Source organism: Chelonoidis abingdonii, chromosome 3 (assembly GCF_003597395.2).
Source record: "Chelonoidis abingdonii isolate Lonesome George chromosome 3, CheloAbing_2.0, whole genome shotgun sequence".
NCBI lineage: Eukaryota > Metazoa > Chordata > Testudines > Testudinidae > Chelonoidis > Chelonoidis abingdonii.
The window spans coordinates 215258670-215271770 of NC_133771.1; the positions used below are offsets into that span (position 1 = coordinate 215258670).

Here is a 13101-nt window from a genome sequence, read left to right on the forward strand (position 1 = left end):
ACACACTGTGGGGTCCACCCAGTACCTCCAGACATAGTCCAGGAGGTCTCTGAAGCTGGTGGGACCAGCCAGGCCCATCCTTAGCAGCAGCTGCGGTGACGCCCTGCACTCAGGAGCAAGCAGCAGGCTGTGTGCATGCTGGCTCTGGCAGGGGACTGGGATCAGAACCTGGGCAGGGCACAGCTAACAGGGCCATGGAGCCCAGCATCGCGTGCACTATGTCCACGAGGGGGCAAGAAGCTGCCTGGTCCCTTGTCTGGGCACAGCATGGCCACCCCCAGCCAATCAGCTGCCACACACCATGGTTTGAGCTGGATTTATTTTAGGTTCGTGCTGCCAGCCTCCCTCAGCAGCCCACATGAGTGTGAAACCAACCAATCAATGCACAACACAACACACAGTGACCCGCTGCTGCCCCTCTCTGCTCAGCCCAGGGCCGGGGCCACAGGCTCAGCAGCAGTATGGCAGGCGCTGACCAACAGGAAGGGGCTGCCCGCCACGGGCACGCGGCTGGGCAGATACAAAGGAGAGTCCTACTACAGGATCCCAGCTTTGCTTGCGGGCACCACCAGGCTGTTCCTGGGCGTGCACTCCCACAGCCCTGCTCTGAGCAGGGCAAGGCCTACCCCCAAGGCTGCAGCACAAACCCTCCCTGCTGCTAGCAAGGCGGGGGCAGCAGGCAAGACATGGAGGAATGCTCAGTGCCCCAGGAAGTGCCACCCCAGCCATCACCCAAGGGACCTCTTTCAACCACAGCCATACACGGCAGTGGTGCCCGGCCCACCACTGCAAACAAGTCAGGACGGACTTCTCGAGCCCAGGCCGGCACCCTGGCACAAACAAGCATAAGCACCCGGCCTGGCCAGCCAGCCCCCATGTGCCCAGCCACACTCCCCACTCGGGCACTCTGCTTTCCATGCACGATGCCACACTGCCCCCTGCAGGCGTGGGATGGACCCCGGCCAGCCCTTTGGCACTTGCTGGTTTTCCTGGGGCTGGGCACGGAGCAGGTCTCCTCTTCGGGTCCAGCGCAGCGGCGCTCATCTACGGCGACCAGTGCATCAGGCTGTGCATTCATCTCCTTCAGCCAGAACTGCCATCGAAACTGGGGCCAGCACGGGCTGCGCTGCACTCATTCTGCCCGCCGGATGAACCAGATCTCATTGCGCCGCTGAGGGACGCTGGGGTTCTCATAGGCAGCCACCATGTAGCTTTCCCGCAGCACGGTGTCTGTGGAGCCCAGGAGCTCCCAGAGAAGGCGGATCTCCCGGAGGATCGTCTCCTCTGTCGTCACCCCATAGAAAACCCTGGAACAAAAGGGAGTGGCCACAGCCACTGGAGAACAGTCAACTGGCAAGCTCCCCTGCCCCCAGTGTGCCATCTATCCAACCCCTCCCCCCTAAGCCACCAACATGCCCCCCCTTCTCCTCCCCCTCAGAGACGTTTCCTCCCCCCTTGGGGCTGTTCCCCCCGGGCTCAGGAAACGTTCCTCTCCCAGCCTGCAGCAATAGCAGGGGCTCACCTGGTCAGGACGCGGAGTGGCTGTCTCTCCACGATGCGGATATCAGGGTCTGTGGGGAGAGGGGGGTCAGGCTGGAACTCCCCTGGGAGGTAATAGGTAGTGGTGACGTCCCGCAGCAACTCGGTGCCCTCCTCATTCAGGTAGATCTCATTCACCACAGGCACTGTCATGCCCAGGTAGCGGCCTGCAGTGAGGCAGGCACAGGGGGGCATTGAGAGGGTGCCCGAGGGGCGGAGCCAGCCTCCCCCTGCCCCTCACCTGCCAGCACACACCTGTGGAGTTCTCCTTGCAGATGTAGCGCATGAGTTTCATGAAGCCCATAGAGATGCTCTGTTCGTACATCGGCTCCCCCTTGGTGACGCAGGCCCATTTCCCCGCTGGGTACAGCCGCTCCTCGCACTGAGACAGGCAGGGAGACAAGTCGGTCAAAGCCCAGAACAGGGCAGGAGGTTGCCTGCTGACAACACCCCACCCCTACGGTCACTGCCAGTCACCAGGTGGGGGCAGAAAGCTCCTCTGGGCCATGGGCCCTGGCCACTAGCATGGTTGGCAGAACGAAGGGGGACACATCCCAGCAGCGTGTGGCCCAATGCAAGCAACAGGGTGGCACACCCAAGAGCATGGGCCTTAAAGCTGAGGAGTCCCACTGCTGGAGGACATGGGGGTTGTAAGGGGTCAGGCTAGGGGGTAATCCAGAGTACTCTGGGGTGTAAAAGTTCCCTGGACACACGCTCTGCATGCTGCACTGGGCTTCCTACCCATTTCCAGCCCCTGTTCTATACAGATAGGAGAAGCTATAGCTAGGCGTATGGGGGACCCTGTGGTACAGGACACCCTTGGCATTCAGCTGCCTCTAGCAGCTTTTCCTAGATACACTGCAGCCTCAGCTTCCCCCTGGCTGCAGAGAGAGAGAGAGAGAGAGAGAGAGAGAGTGTCTCTCTCTCTCTCACACATACACACACACACTCTCTCTCTCCCCCCGCCGCCCCCACCCAAGGGCAACGCCAGGGGCCAGGAAGAGGTGACCTCACTGCTTGAATTCAATGGAAGGCAAAGCAATGGCTTCCCAGCTCACATTGCCAAGGCACACATTGGAAAGCCAATGGAGCAGCTGGCAGCTTCACAGATCCTGGGGCTCATCTCCAAGGTGCTGCAAACCCTGTCTTGCCCAGCTAGGAACTGGAGCGCCAGAGGAGACCCCCTCATGGAGGGGAGGCTGTGGGGAGCAGGCAGCAGGCTGTGCCTGGCCTGGCCGGTAGTGCCGGAGGCCACATGCTTTAGTGTTTATGATCAGTTTGCTTGGAAGTGCTTTTGAGGAGCTGCTGCTCACTAGTCCTCACTGGCCTTGCCCGGAGGAAATGACCTGCAGGACCGTGCTCAGTCAGACCTGCTACGTGCCCACTGCTGATTCAGTGCTGGGTGTCAGCCCTGTGTGGAGAAACCAATGCTTCCCCGACCAGAGGGAGAGAGCAGCTGGCTGCCACCTGGAGAGACCGGGTGCTGGGAGAGGTGCAGCTAGCCTGGGCACTATGACAAGCTGCCCACCCCAGGGCAGAGCCACTGGCACCCCCTTCCGGGCTCAGAAACAGATGCTAGCTGCAGCAGCAGGTCAGGAGTGCAGAGCTACAGGAGTCAGACGGACCTTCCAGAGCAGGACCCAGGTGGAGCAGATCCTGATCGAGGGTAAAACCTGCCTCAGAAGTGCTAGGCTGAGGGTCAGTATGGTCACTAGGAAACGCTGCAGAGAACTCAAAGCCCATCCCGCTATGCAGCCAGAATGGCAAGACTCAGTTACCAGTCAACAGCGCTGGGCTCAGCTGAACCACGCAGAGCCGGGCACTTAAAGCAGAGCAGTGCTGGCTCCTGGCAGCTCACCAGCCTGGAGGGGCCAGGGGACCACGCCCACTCTGGCTAGGGCTTCTGCACAAGTAATAGACTTGGAGGTTGTAGATGTCAAGGTCAGCGGAGACCTCCCTGCACAGCACAGGCCAGAGGATCTCACTCAGCGATTCCTGAAGGAAACCCAGGAGCTACAAAAGCCTCTGGTCATTATTTAACAGCTCCCAGGGCTGGAGTTGGGCCATTTCTGAATTACAGCCCGTTAAAAGCCTGGGCCCGCTGTAGACGCAGCATGCAGTAACGACTGAACGTCCCTCTGTTTGCTCCCCATGATGGCGTTTGCTCCAGGATTACCAGGGTCTCAGGCCCACAAGGCTCAGCTGGCATGTACGGAAAAGGGGACAAGAGCTTCAGTCTGCCCCATTTCCCAGCACCAAGCAGCCAGTGCAGGTGTCAGTTGCTAGGTCCATGCTGAGACCCACTGCCTGGGTTTGCGGTGAGGGAGGAATCCAGGAGGGAAACTGAATCAAAGAGTTCTGGGGTGGTCCAAGAACAGACCAAGGGAGGGAGGCAGGAGCTGCTGGGGGGCAGAGTGAACCTCAGGGCTAAGGCAGGTCAGGAAATCTGCACACAGACACTCATTGGGCGATGGCCCTTTTCCCCGGGGAGGCTCCGGTCCTGCTGTGGGGAACAAACACTACTGGTCACAGCCCCACCCCAGGAAGGCTGGCAGGACCCGAACACAGTCAGGCCTGGCACCGGACTATGGGAGAACGGCAGGATTCCACCTTGTGTGAGGAGGCAGCGCAGGGTCTGTCAGCTGTGGGGGGCACTTGGCGACCAGCAAGGGCTCCACAGTGCAGTTGGCCTGAGACAGGGACATCAGACAAGGACTAGAGAGAAGTCTGGCTCCAGCATCAGCTGCTGGATCTCACTCTGCCTGCTGGAACGAGGAGCGCTCTAGGTCACGCACTTCAGCCTCAGCTTTGGGCACCAGTGCCCGAGAGATCCCAGTGCTGCTCATGGTGAGCACTGCACCACTTAGGTGAGCAAATTCTGCCAGCTGATGAGGCATCTGGACAGACTTTAATGCTACTTACACTGGGCACAGAATCACCTTGGCTCTTGGATCTCCAGACTTAACAGTGCCAGACCCTTGGCCCCTAACTCAGTCAGGCCAGAGGGGTTCTGGGGTCACAGAGCCACTTATTCCAATGGAACCCTTGAAAGGGTTAACTCCCTCTGCTGGGTTCCCTCGGGCCTATGGGCAGGGGCACTGAGGCAGGGCTGCTGGAAGAGGGGCCTTGCCCCATTCAGAGACAGAGGCTTGGAGTCAGCCAACTCTAAGTGGCACAAGTGAGCAAGGATCAGCTGATTCCCCTATAAAGAGCAGGGGAAGGGAGAATCCAGCTGGCAAGCTTGGGCATGTGGCTCATAGAAGAACCCTTCCAGCTGGGGTTTTCTGTTGGGGAGGAGGCAAAGCAGGCAGGCCAGGCCTGGCGTCTTCTCCAGCAGCAGACAGCGCCCGGGGCAGAGGCACTGTGCCTAGCAGAAGGCTTGGGGGGGAAGACTTGGTGTTTACTTGTCAATGTCACGTCACAAGACCTCAGTGAAGGGGCATCAGTGTACAGAAAAGCCTGGGTGGAGTTTATTTAAGAAGTAACTGACACAGGCCACTGAAGAGTGACCTCAGGCCACGTGAGGGTGCTCAGGAGGACACTGTGACAGCAGCCATGGTGACAGGCTGACGAGGGGTGGGGGCTCCGGAATGAAGCCAGAGGGCCTTAGCCAGCCAGAGGAGGACAGCAGGGCGGATGTGTCAGGAGAATGAAGCTCTCGGTGTTCTGTTTACACTTGCGGTGGTTACTGTTACTGGCACAGGCCAGCAGACATTCCCCCTCGCCTCGGTTATCGATGGAGCATGCCTGGCTGCGAGCTGTGGGGCCTGGAACAGATCGAACTCTGTCCAGGAGAGTACGGCTGGCGGGGGGTTAACTGAAGCAGTCAGCAGTGCTGGCTCCTCTGCAGTCCTCAGTGCCCCATGGGTCGAGTCCTGGGCCACTCTAGCTAGGTGTTCGCCAAGGTGCCAGCCCCGGGCACTGACTCGTGGCCGTGGCAAGTCTGGGGACTGTGGTGCACATTTGCTAGGCACGGAGCCGCTGGGGCTAGTGGCTCTACACAAGCTAGGACCTAGTTACTAGGCCTAAAAAGCCTCCCTGATTAGCAGGGGCTTAGGCAGCCTTCCCCACTCTGCAGGGCAGGAAAAGCTGATGGACCCCAAGTCAGGCCAGCCCAGCAGGCAGAACAGGACACCAGCAGGGAAGCACCAAGGGCAGAGCATGGTCCCAGCCTGCTGCGCTCTCAGTGGTCAAAAGGAGCTGGAGGGTAGCTGGGGCCACTGCTCCCCTTGCAGAGCCCTGCTCGGGAGGGGGCGGGGGGGCAGGCTGGCTGGCCCGAAGGCCGGGGCTCTCCGCGGGAGTCAGGAAGCTAGCAAGCAACCCACACAGGAAAGCCCCCAGAAGTGACACTGACTTCTAGAGACAACACAGCACTCTCCTGCGTGGGCCAGAGGGAAGGAGCCCGAAAGAGACACCCAGGCGGGCACAGAGGCAATGCTGGAGGTCAGCAGGTTGCTGGAAGGGTCTCTGATGATGAGGGGAGCAGAGTGAGCACCTACTGGGGCTAGAACAGGGCTGGGGGCTTGTCCAACACTCCCCATCCGATGCTAGTGAACAGTACGAGGAGGGTGGGCCTACAGTCTCTGGACAGGACTAACAGGAATTAAATGATCATGGGCATATGCCAGACCGCAGGGGCTCGGGCATGGAAAGGAAGAGAATTCCTGCAGCCGTGCTCAGGGGACTCAGGTCAGCAGGACTGAAGAGACTCTACCCGGAGCAGGACACACGTGAAGAACATGCCCCTCGCATACACCAGAGAGAGACAGGAAGAGGCAAAGGCTAAAACACCAGGTGACCCAATGGGCCAGGGAGCGAATGTCAAGGTGCCCTTACCTGAGCTGGGCTCCTCCAGTCCCGCCCCAGCAGCCTATGTGACAGGATGATCTTACCTAGCTTGCAGCATCTCCCTCCCCCTCTTCCTGTCTGCTCGCACACTTGCTACGTCCTGGTTTCCTTTAGACCGGAGCTCTGCGGAGCAGGAACCGTCTCTCACTCTGTGACTGGGCATTGTTAGCGTACACAACGGGCAGGGCGACACGACAGACGTGCAGCGCGGGGCTCGTCTGGTGAACAGCGCTCTCCCGTCACCATGGTAACTCCACCTCCTCAAGAGGCGGGAGCTGTCCACACCAGCACGTGGGTTGGGATCACTGCGTCACGCAGGGGTGAGATCCCCCAATTGGATTGAAGCAAAGCACTGGTGGGGCATTATGGATCCTGGGGGGCCTGGGCTGGAGACGAGGGGTAGCAGCAGGAGGTTCAGTACCAGGGCAGGGACAGGATCTGGGCTGTGGTTGTTTGCAAGGCCAGGGACCCACTGTACAGAGACACAGGGCACCCCCCTCCCCCTGCACTTTCTAGGACACGGGCTGCCAGTGTGAAATCTGCCTGTGCCCAGAGGAAGGGTCCTCACCTTCTCATGCTGCAGCAGGGTGACATAGGGCACCAGCTCACGCATCTGGCTGTGCTGCGTCATCTGCATGATGGGACCCGCCATCTCTGCAAAACCAAACAGACAGGAGAAAACGGGCCCGGACGGCGAGCAGAAACCACAGTCCAGAGCATCAGGGACCAGGCAGCCCAAATACCAAGTACTGGGAAGTGTGTCCGTGCTGCACCCTGGACACATCCCAAGCCCAGAAAATGGGCCGGCCTGTTCCCTTAGCAGCGCCTGCTTGCTCGCCCCCTCATACCACTCTGTGGTAACCCCGACGCTGGATCCGGGCGTTTCTGAAAAACACACCTGCTCACAGGCACTTCCGAGGGCTCCCCTGCCCCAAGAAGGGCGTACACGGAGGAATGACTATCACCGACATACAGGACTAGCCTGCCTGAACCTCGCCTCTTTTCTGGTTCCTGCCCCTACACCATCGCTCCTGACCACTGGCTCCAGCTTTGACCCGACTCCAATGCTGACTCTTGGCTTGACTCCTACTCTGACCATGAGCCAACTGCCCACATCCCGGTTCATAACAGCTGCTTGGACAACCCACTCCGGGTCACTTCCTGGCTGAAATAATGGGTGCAAGCCAACTGGGCGACCCAGGCCTTGGGCATCCGACAGGACTTCCTGGGGGGCCTGACCTGCCAAGATGAGGGAGGTGCTGCTTCATCTGTCTCCCTTGATGGAGACTTAGGGCTCCCAGAGCCCAGGTTCTAGACCTGCTGAAACGAAGGGCCTGACTCAGCTCCTTGCATGCATGCTAGTCTCTCGGGCCATAGAAACCCTGTCAGCCTATAAAGGAACTGCTAGTTTCATATTTCCTGGGCCATGGGGGTTAGAGCACTGCCCTTGGAGGGTCAGCTCCTCCCAGTGGAGCAGCCAGGAATGGGCCACACAGAAGCTGCGGTGGAGAAGGCTCCACCTCAGCCAAGGCTTCCCTTTGAGACACTAAAAACGCATTGGAATTTCTAATTGTTGGGGTGGGGAAGGAACTCAGCCTTGCTCTCACCTTGAGGAAGGGTCACTTGGTGGGTGCTGGCCACTGTTTCCCAATGAGAGAACAGCCTGTTCTGTTCTTCCCCATCCATTGGTTCCTCATCTTCATCAAGGGACTCATCGTCCAATCCATTGAGGTCCTCCAGGGTAATGCGAGCCATGCCAACGCCACAATGCCTACTGCAAGGGGAGAAAAGAAAAAGCAGAGCGTTTAGTGCAACCCTGAGAGCCCGCAAGAAGAGGGGGAGCCATGCGTGCTCTAGATACAAGGGAACCGCAGGTTTGGAGTGGTACATGCCAATACAAACAAGTCGGGGGAGGCAAAGAGAGAGGGCAGGGCCTGGTAGAGCCAGGGATGAAGCTCAAGCACTGCTCTGTTCTCCTCCCTACCCCCTCCATTCAGTCCAAGAAGAGTCACCTGAGAAACTGAGGACCAGACTGGAGAGTCAGCAGAGACTGAGGTGACTCGGGTGAGGCAATAGAAATGGTGCAGACAGTGCCAGTGACTTCCTGGCTCGTAGGGACACCAGGAGGGTGGTGAAGGAAGGTCACAGCCCTGGGGATTATTAAGAGCCCCAAAGCTGTGATCAGAACCCAAATGTCCTGAGGTTATAGCTGCTTAGATAGTTGTACAGAAAACACTCGTTAGCAACAACCTATTGGTGCCCTTTTGATATGTTGCTTCTAAGCAGCTGGTGCCGTTATGGGGAGTGTTGTCTGACCAAAGGCGGCCTGCATTTTCCAATCCGTAAAACAGCTACAGTGCACACTAAAGCTATCGCTGTGCCAATGCCATGTCTTTTTCTTATTGCTGCTACAGGATTACTGCACTACACCTCCTGTACTTCACGCTGCCCATCATACTGCATCAAGAAAGCAACACTGAGTTAATGTTATAAAAATAGCAAGTTTTATTTTTGTTTTAAGATCAAACATCAACCATGACACAAACAGCCTTCCACTCCTGTAAACATTTTTTGTACTCGCACTTAACTGTGACATTTTGTACATATTGTAAGTCACTGGATAAGGACATCTGCTAAGTAAATAAACAAACACATAAATAATAACCTAAAAGAATTATTCCAAATCAAAGAGTCTTCTATTTATAAAGTGAGGATCAACTTGCATGTTAATTAAGCAGACAAACTCACTCACTTCAGCTGAAAGGACAGAGAAGAAGCAGAGCAAATTAACATAACCAGTTTTGTTTTGAAGATGGGATTCCATGTCCTGCAGACCCTGTCACCAAGTCCCACTACCTGGGAAAAGTGCCAGAGTGTTTGCAAAGCCTTCAACCGCTCAGAGTTTGTCGGATGTCCCCACTCTCTTGATTATCCTCTCAATTATATGTTTCATCAATGCAAGCTTGTTTCTTTGGCCTTGCAGCAGCTGCAGCTCAGTAATTCCTCATCGGGTAGCTCTCCAAACATGAGCAAATCCTCATCCCCAGCAGCTGTTAAGTCCTCTTTTTCCATGTTGACTGGAAGTGGAACATTGTTCAGGGAGGTCACCAGTCTTCAATCCCCTCGTCTCGCACACCTTCCACTGGTGCAATACATTTGTCTTTCCTGTAACAACTGGAAATTGTTGTCAGCTTTGCATCTTGCCAGATGGCAACACCAAGATGAACACAATCTAGCACATTTCCAAGTTTCAGGCCTGTCTGAACATATGTGCAAGGTCCACAGCAGGAGCAACAATAATCCGGTTTGCGATTTTTGATCAGTAATGTCCCTTCATGTTCTTAATCGCACCTTGAGCCATAGGTTGCCTCAAAAATGTAGCCTTAGGGGGTAAGAATTTGAGTTGAATGTTAGTGAGACCCATTCTTTGGGGGTGTGCAGAGCAGTTATTCAGGAAGTGGGATATTTTACAGCTCTGCAAGCAAAGCTGATAATCCCACTTTTTCAGCCAGTTGATGAAAATCTCACCTGTCATCCAGGCATTCACTGAACTGACAATTGAAGGGAAGTTTACTGAAATCCTTCAGAAAGCATCTGGGTCATTTTGATTTCCCGATCAAAATGACCCAGCAGGTGTCTGTCACTCCTATCCACGTTGGCACCAACAAGCACACTTCCCCTCCTCCTAGCTTTTCATTTTTTTTTTTTTTGACATGTCCTCTGTCACAGAGCCCTTTCAAATGAAGTCCTGTTTAGTCAGCATTTCTTTCATCTCATAAACCGACCGTCACTTGCCTTAAAATCATTCAACCCCAGGGAAGCAGCAAACTGAAGGGGTTTTTCCTTGACTGTGGGTCCAGTAAGTAGTATTCCCTGTGCCATCTTTTCCTTGAACATATAAAGAGAGACTAGTGAACATCAGCAGCTTTTCCCTTCATGCCGAAGCTTACAGCAGCTATTTGACTGTCTGTCTTCGTGCTTATCCTTCTGTTTCCACATTTTGCCAACAGCCAACCTGTGCAACTCCCACTTGGCTGCAGCTTGGTGTTGAGGAGCCCCCAGAGCTCGACAGTTGTGGATAATCTGTAGATTTTCTTTCAGTGAGAAACTGCTTGGTATTTTGTCTGGTTTTGCCACCAAAAAACGATGCAAGTAAGCAGAGGATGTGACATCACAATGTCATAAATGTTGCTCTAATGCAGCAGCTACATTGCTGTTACCGAGTGGACAACTCACAGCACGGAAAGTGTTCCCAGGGGAAATGTTGCTCGTAAGCAGTGGGTGCTCTTGCAAGATGTTGCTGCCATCAAGTGTCTACTGCATCTCCAGTAACAGACTTCAAAGTGGCCATTCTTCAACAAAAAAAAAATTCAAAAACAGACTCCAGCGTGAAGCTGCAGAACTGGAATTAATCTGCAAACTAGATACCATCGGATTAGGTCTGAATAAAGACTGAGAGTGGCTGGGTCATTGCAAAACCTGAACTTAATTTCCCCAATACTAATTTCCCCCTACTGTTACTCACACCTTCTTGTCAACTGTCTGTAACGGGCCACTCACTTACCACTTCAAAAATTATTTCTCCTCCCTTGGTATCCTGCTGTTAATTGATTTATCTCATTAGACTGATTTAACACTTGGTAAAGCAGCCCCATCCTTTCACGTATTTATACCTGCTCCTGTATTTTTCACTCCATGCATCTGATGAAGTGGGTTCTAGCCCACGAAAGCTAATGTCGAAATAAATTTGTTAGTCTCTAGGATGCCACAAGGACTCCTCGTTTTTTTTGTTCTAGATACAAAACCACCATCTCTGGGGAGAGCATCTAGGTAAGGGGTAGGCACCCTATGGCACGTGTGCCGAAGGCTGCACGTGAGCTGATTTTCAGTGGCACGCTCACTACCCGGGTCCTGGCCGTCGGTCCAAGGGGCTCTGCATTTTAATTTAATTTTAGATGAAGCTTCTTAAACGTTTTAAAAACCTTAATTTACTTTACATATAACAACAGTTTAGTTATATATTATAGACTTATAGAAAGAGACTGTCTGAAAAACGTTAAAACGTATTACTGGCATGTGAAATCTCAAATTAGAGTGAGTAAATGGAGACTGGGCACAGCACTGCTGATGCGTTGCCGACCCCTGATCTAGGCTGCCATGCCCCCAAGGCAGCGACTGGGCAAGCCAGGGACACTGCACAGCTGTGCGGGTTTCCTCCTCCGCTGTCTGAGCGCCGGGATCATCAGCTCTCCCGCCCAGGGGCCGGCCAGTCAGCTCCGCAGTTCGGCTCCCAGGGTCAAACCATCTCCGGCAAGGCATCTGCATGCGGGGGTCTCTCTACTGGTAGCACCACGTGGCCGTGGCCGGGTGGCTTCGTGCCCCGGCTGTGAAAGTTCTTCACAAGGCGACGGCAGGAGAGGCCCCGGCTCGGCCCGCGCCTCCCCAGGCTCGTTACCCGGGACCGGGGGACTCCGGATTCGCTCCTTGTCAGTGTAAACGGCCCGCCCGCCGGACTCCCCATTGCCGGCCGCGGTGCCCTGCAGCGGGGAGTTCCGCAGGCCGGTCCCGCCTGGGGCAGGGCAGCACCTGAGCCCATCTCGCCCCGCTGCCCCCCAGCCCGGCCCGCAGAGCCGGGGCCCAGGAGGGGCCCCACAGGCAGCGCTGGGCGCCGGGGACCCAGGAGTCCGGGCGCCGAGGTCGGGGGTCACAGGTCACGAACCCCAAGGGGGCCCGGGGCCGGGCAGAACCCCGCGGGGGGCCCTTACCTGGCACTTCCTGCTCCGCGCCCGCCCCGGAACTTCTCCGACCTGAGGTCACCGGCCCGGAAATCCGGTGACGATTCCAGTGGCCTGACGTAACCCTCATAGCAGCAGGGTGGACCTGTGACGCGGTGACCCGGAAGCAAAGCATATACTTCCGGTCCCGCCCACACCCGACAGAATCAGTACGGGGGCCCGCGTGCCAGGGGGCGGGGCCATCAACGGGGGCGGCGGAGCTGTGCGGCCGAGGGGCGTGGCCTCTGGCAGGGGTGTAACCGAGGGGCGGGGCCCAGAGCTAAAGTCTCCTCGTGGGGCGGGGCTGGGGCAGCCCCTGGGCGGAGCTCCCTGCCCATTGCCCCGCCCCCACGCCAGCCTCGCCTGACCTGTCGCTCCCCGAAGGCGGGACCGGCCCGGCCCGGCCCGGCCGCTGTTAGCGCAGGCGGCGCTGCTCGCTCGGGTGACCACGGCGGCCGAGTGGCCGAGCCCGCGCTGCCAGCCCCACGTGACCAGAGCCCGGGGGTCAGGCCCAGAGACGAGCGCTGGGTTCTTGGTGTTTGCCCGGGGCTCCGAGCCTTTAGGCCACGCTCAGGTTTAGGGGTTGAGCTTTTCCACAGGCGCCAGGGCAGCTGCGTCCCTCGTTTGAACAAAGGAAGCTGAGCTGCTCCGCTGCGCCCGCGAGTCAGAGCTTTGTACCAGCCTCCCTAAGACTTGCAGCAGAACGGGGCGATGGCAGCGCAGCCAGGTTAGGCAGACCTGCGGAGGACCCTCACAGGGAACAGGCAGCAAGATGGCAAATGAAATTCAGGGTTGAAAAGTCCAAAATAATGCACAGAGGAGGGAACCATTTGAACTAGTCAGACATGTTCCTGGATTCTAAATTAATTGTATCAATTCAGGAAACACACCCAGGCATGACCATGAGCCACTCAATGGAGACCTCTGCTCAGTGTGCAGC

General features: G+C 56.6%; 1 protein-coding gene across 1 annotated transcript; it reads right to left on the bottom strand.

Annotated features, from left to right (window-relative positions):
• Window positions 1-302: 302 nt before the first annotated feature.
• On the bottom strand, window positions 303-12274 carry LOC116825039 (heme-binding protein 1-like). Its single transcript, XM_032780729.2, has 6 exons — window positions 12153-12274; window positions 7995-8161; window positions 6956-7041; window positions 1795-1921; window positions 1523-1706; window positions 303-1307 (listed from the first exon to the last, which is right to left on the bottom strand). The coding sequence occupies exons 2-6, from the start codon at window positions 8140-8142 to the stop codon at window positions 1133-1135; spliced, it is 720 nt and encodes a 239-aa protein (XP_032636620.1). The 5' UTR covers window positions 8143-8161; window positions 12153-12274; the 3' UTR covers window positions 303-1132.
• Window positions 12275-13101: the final 827 nt, after the last annotated feature.

Coding starts and splice junctions, on each gene's coding strand:
- LOC116825039 (XM_032780729.2), bottom strand. CDS start 8,142: ATGGCTCGCATTACCCTGGAGGACCTCAATGGATTGGACGATGAGTCC. Junction 1,707..1,794: donor CTGCAAGGAGAACTCCACAG/GTGTGTGCTGGC, acceptor GCCTCACTGCAG/GCCGCTACCTGGGCATGACA. Junction 1,308..1,522: donor CCACTCCGCGTCCTGACCAG/GTGAGCCCCTGC, acceptor CTTTTGTTCCAG/GGTTTTCTATGGGGTGACGA.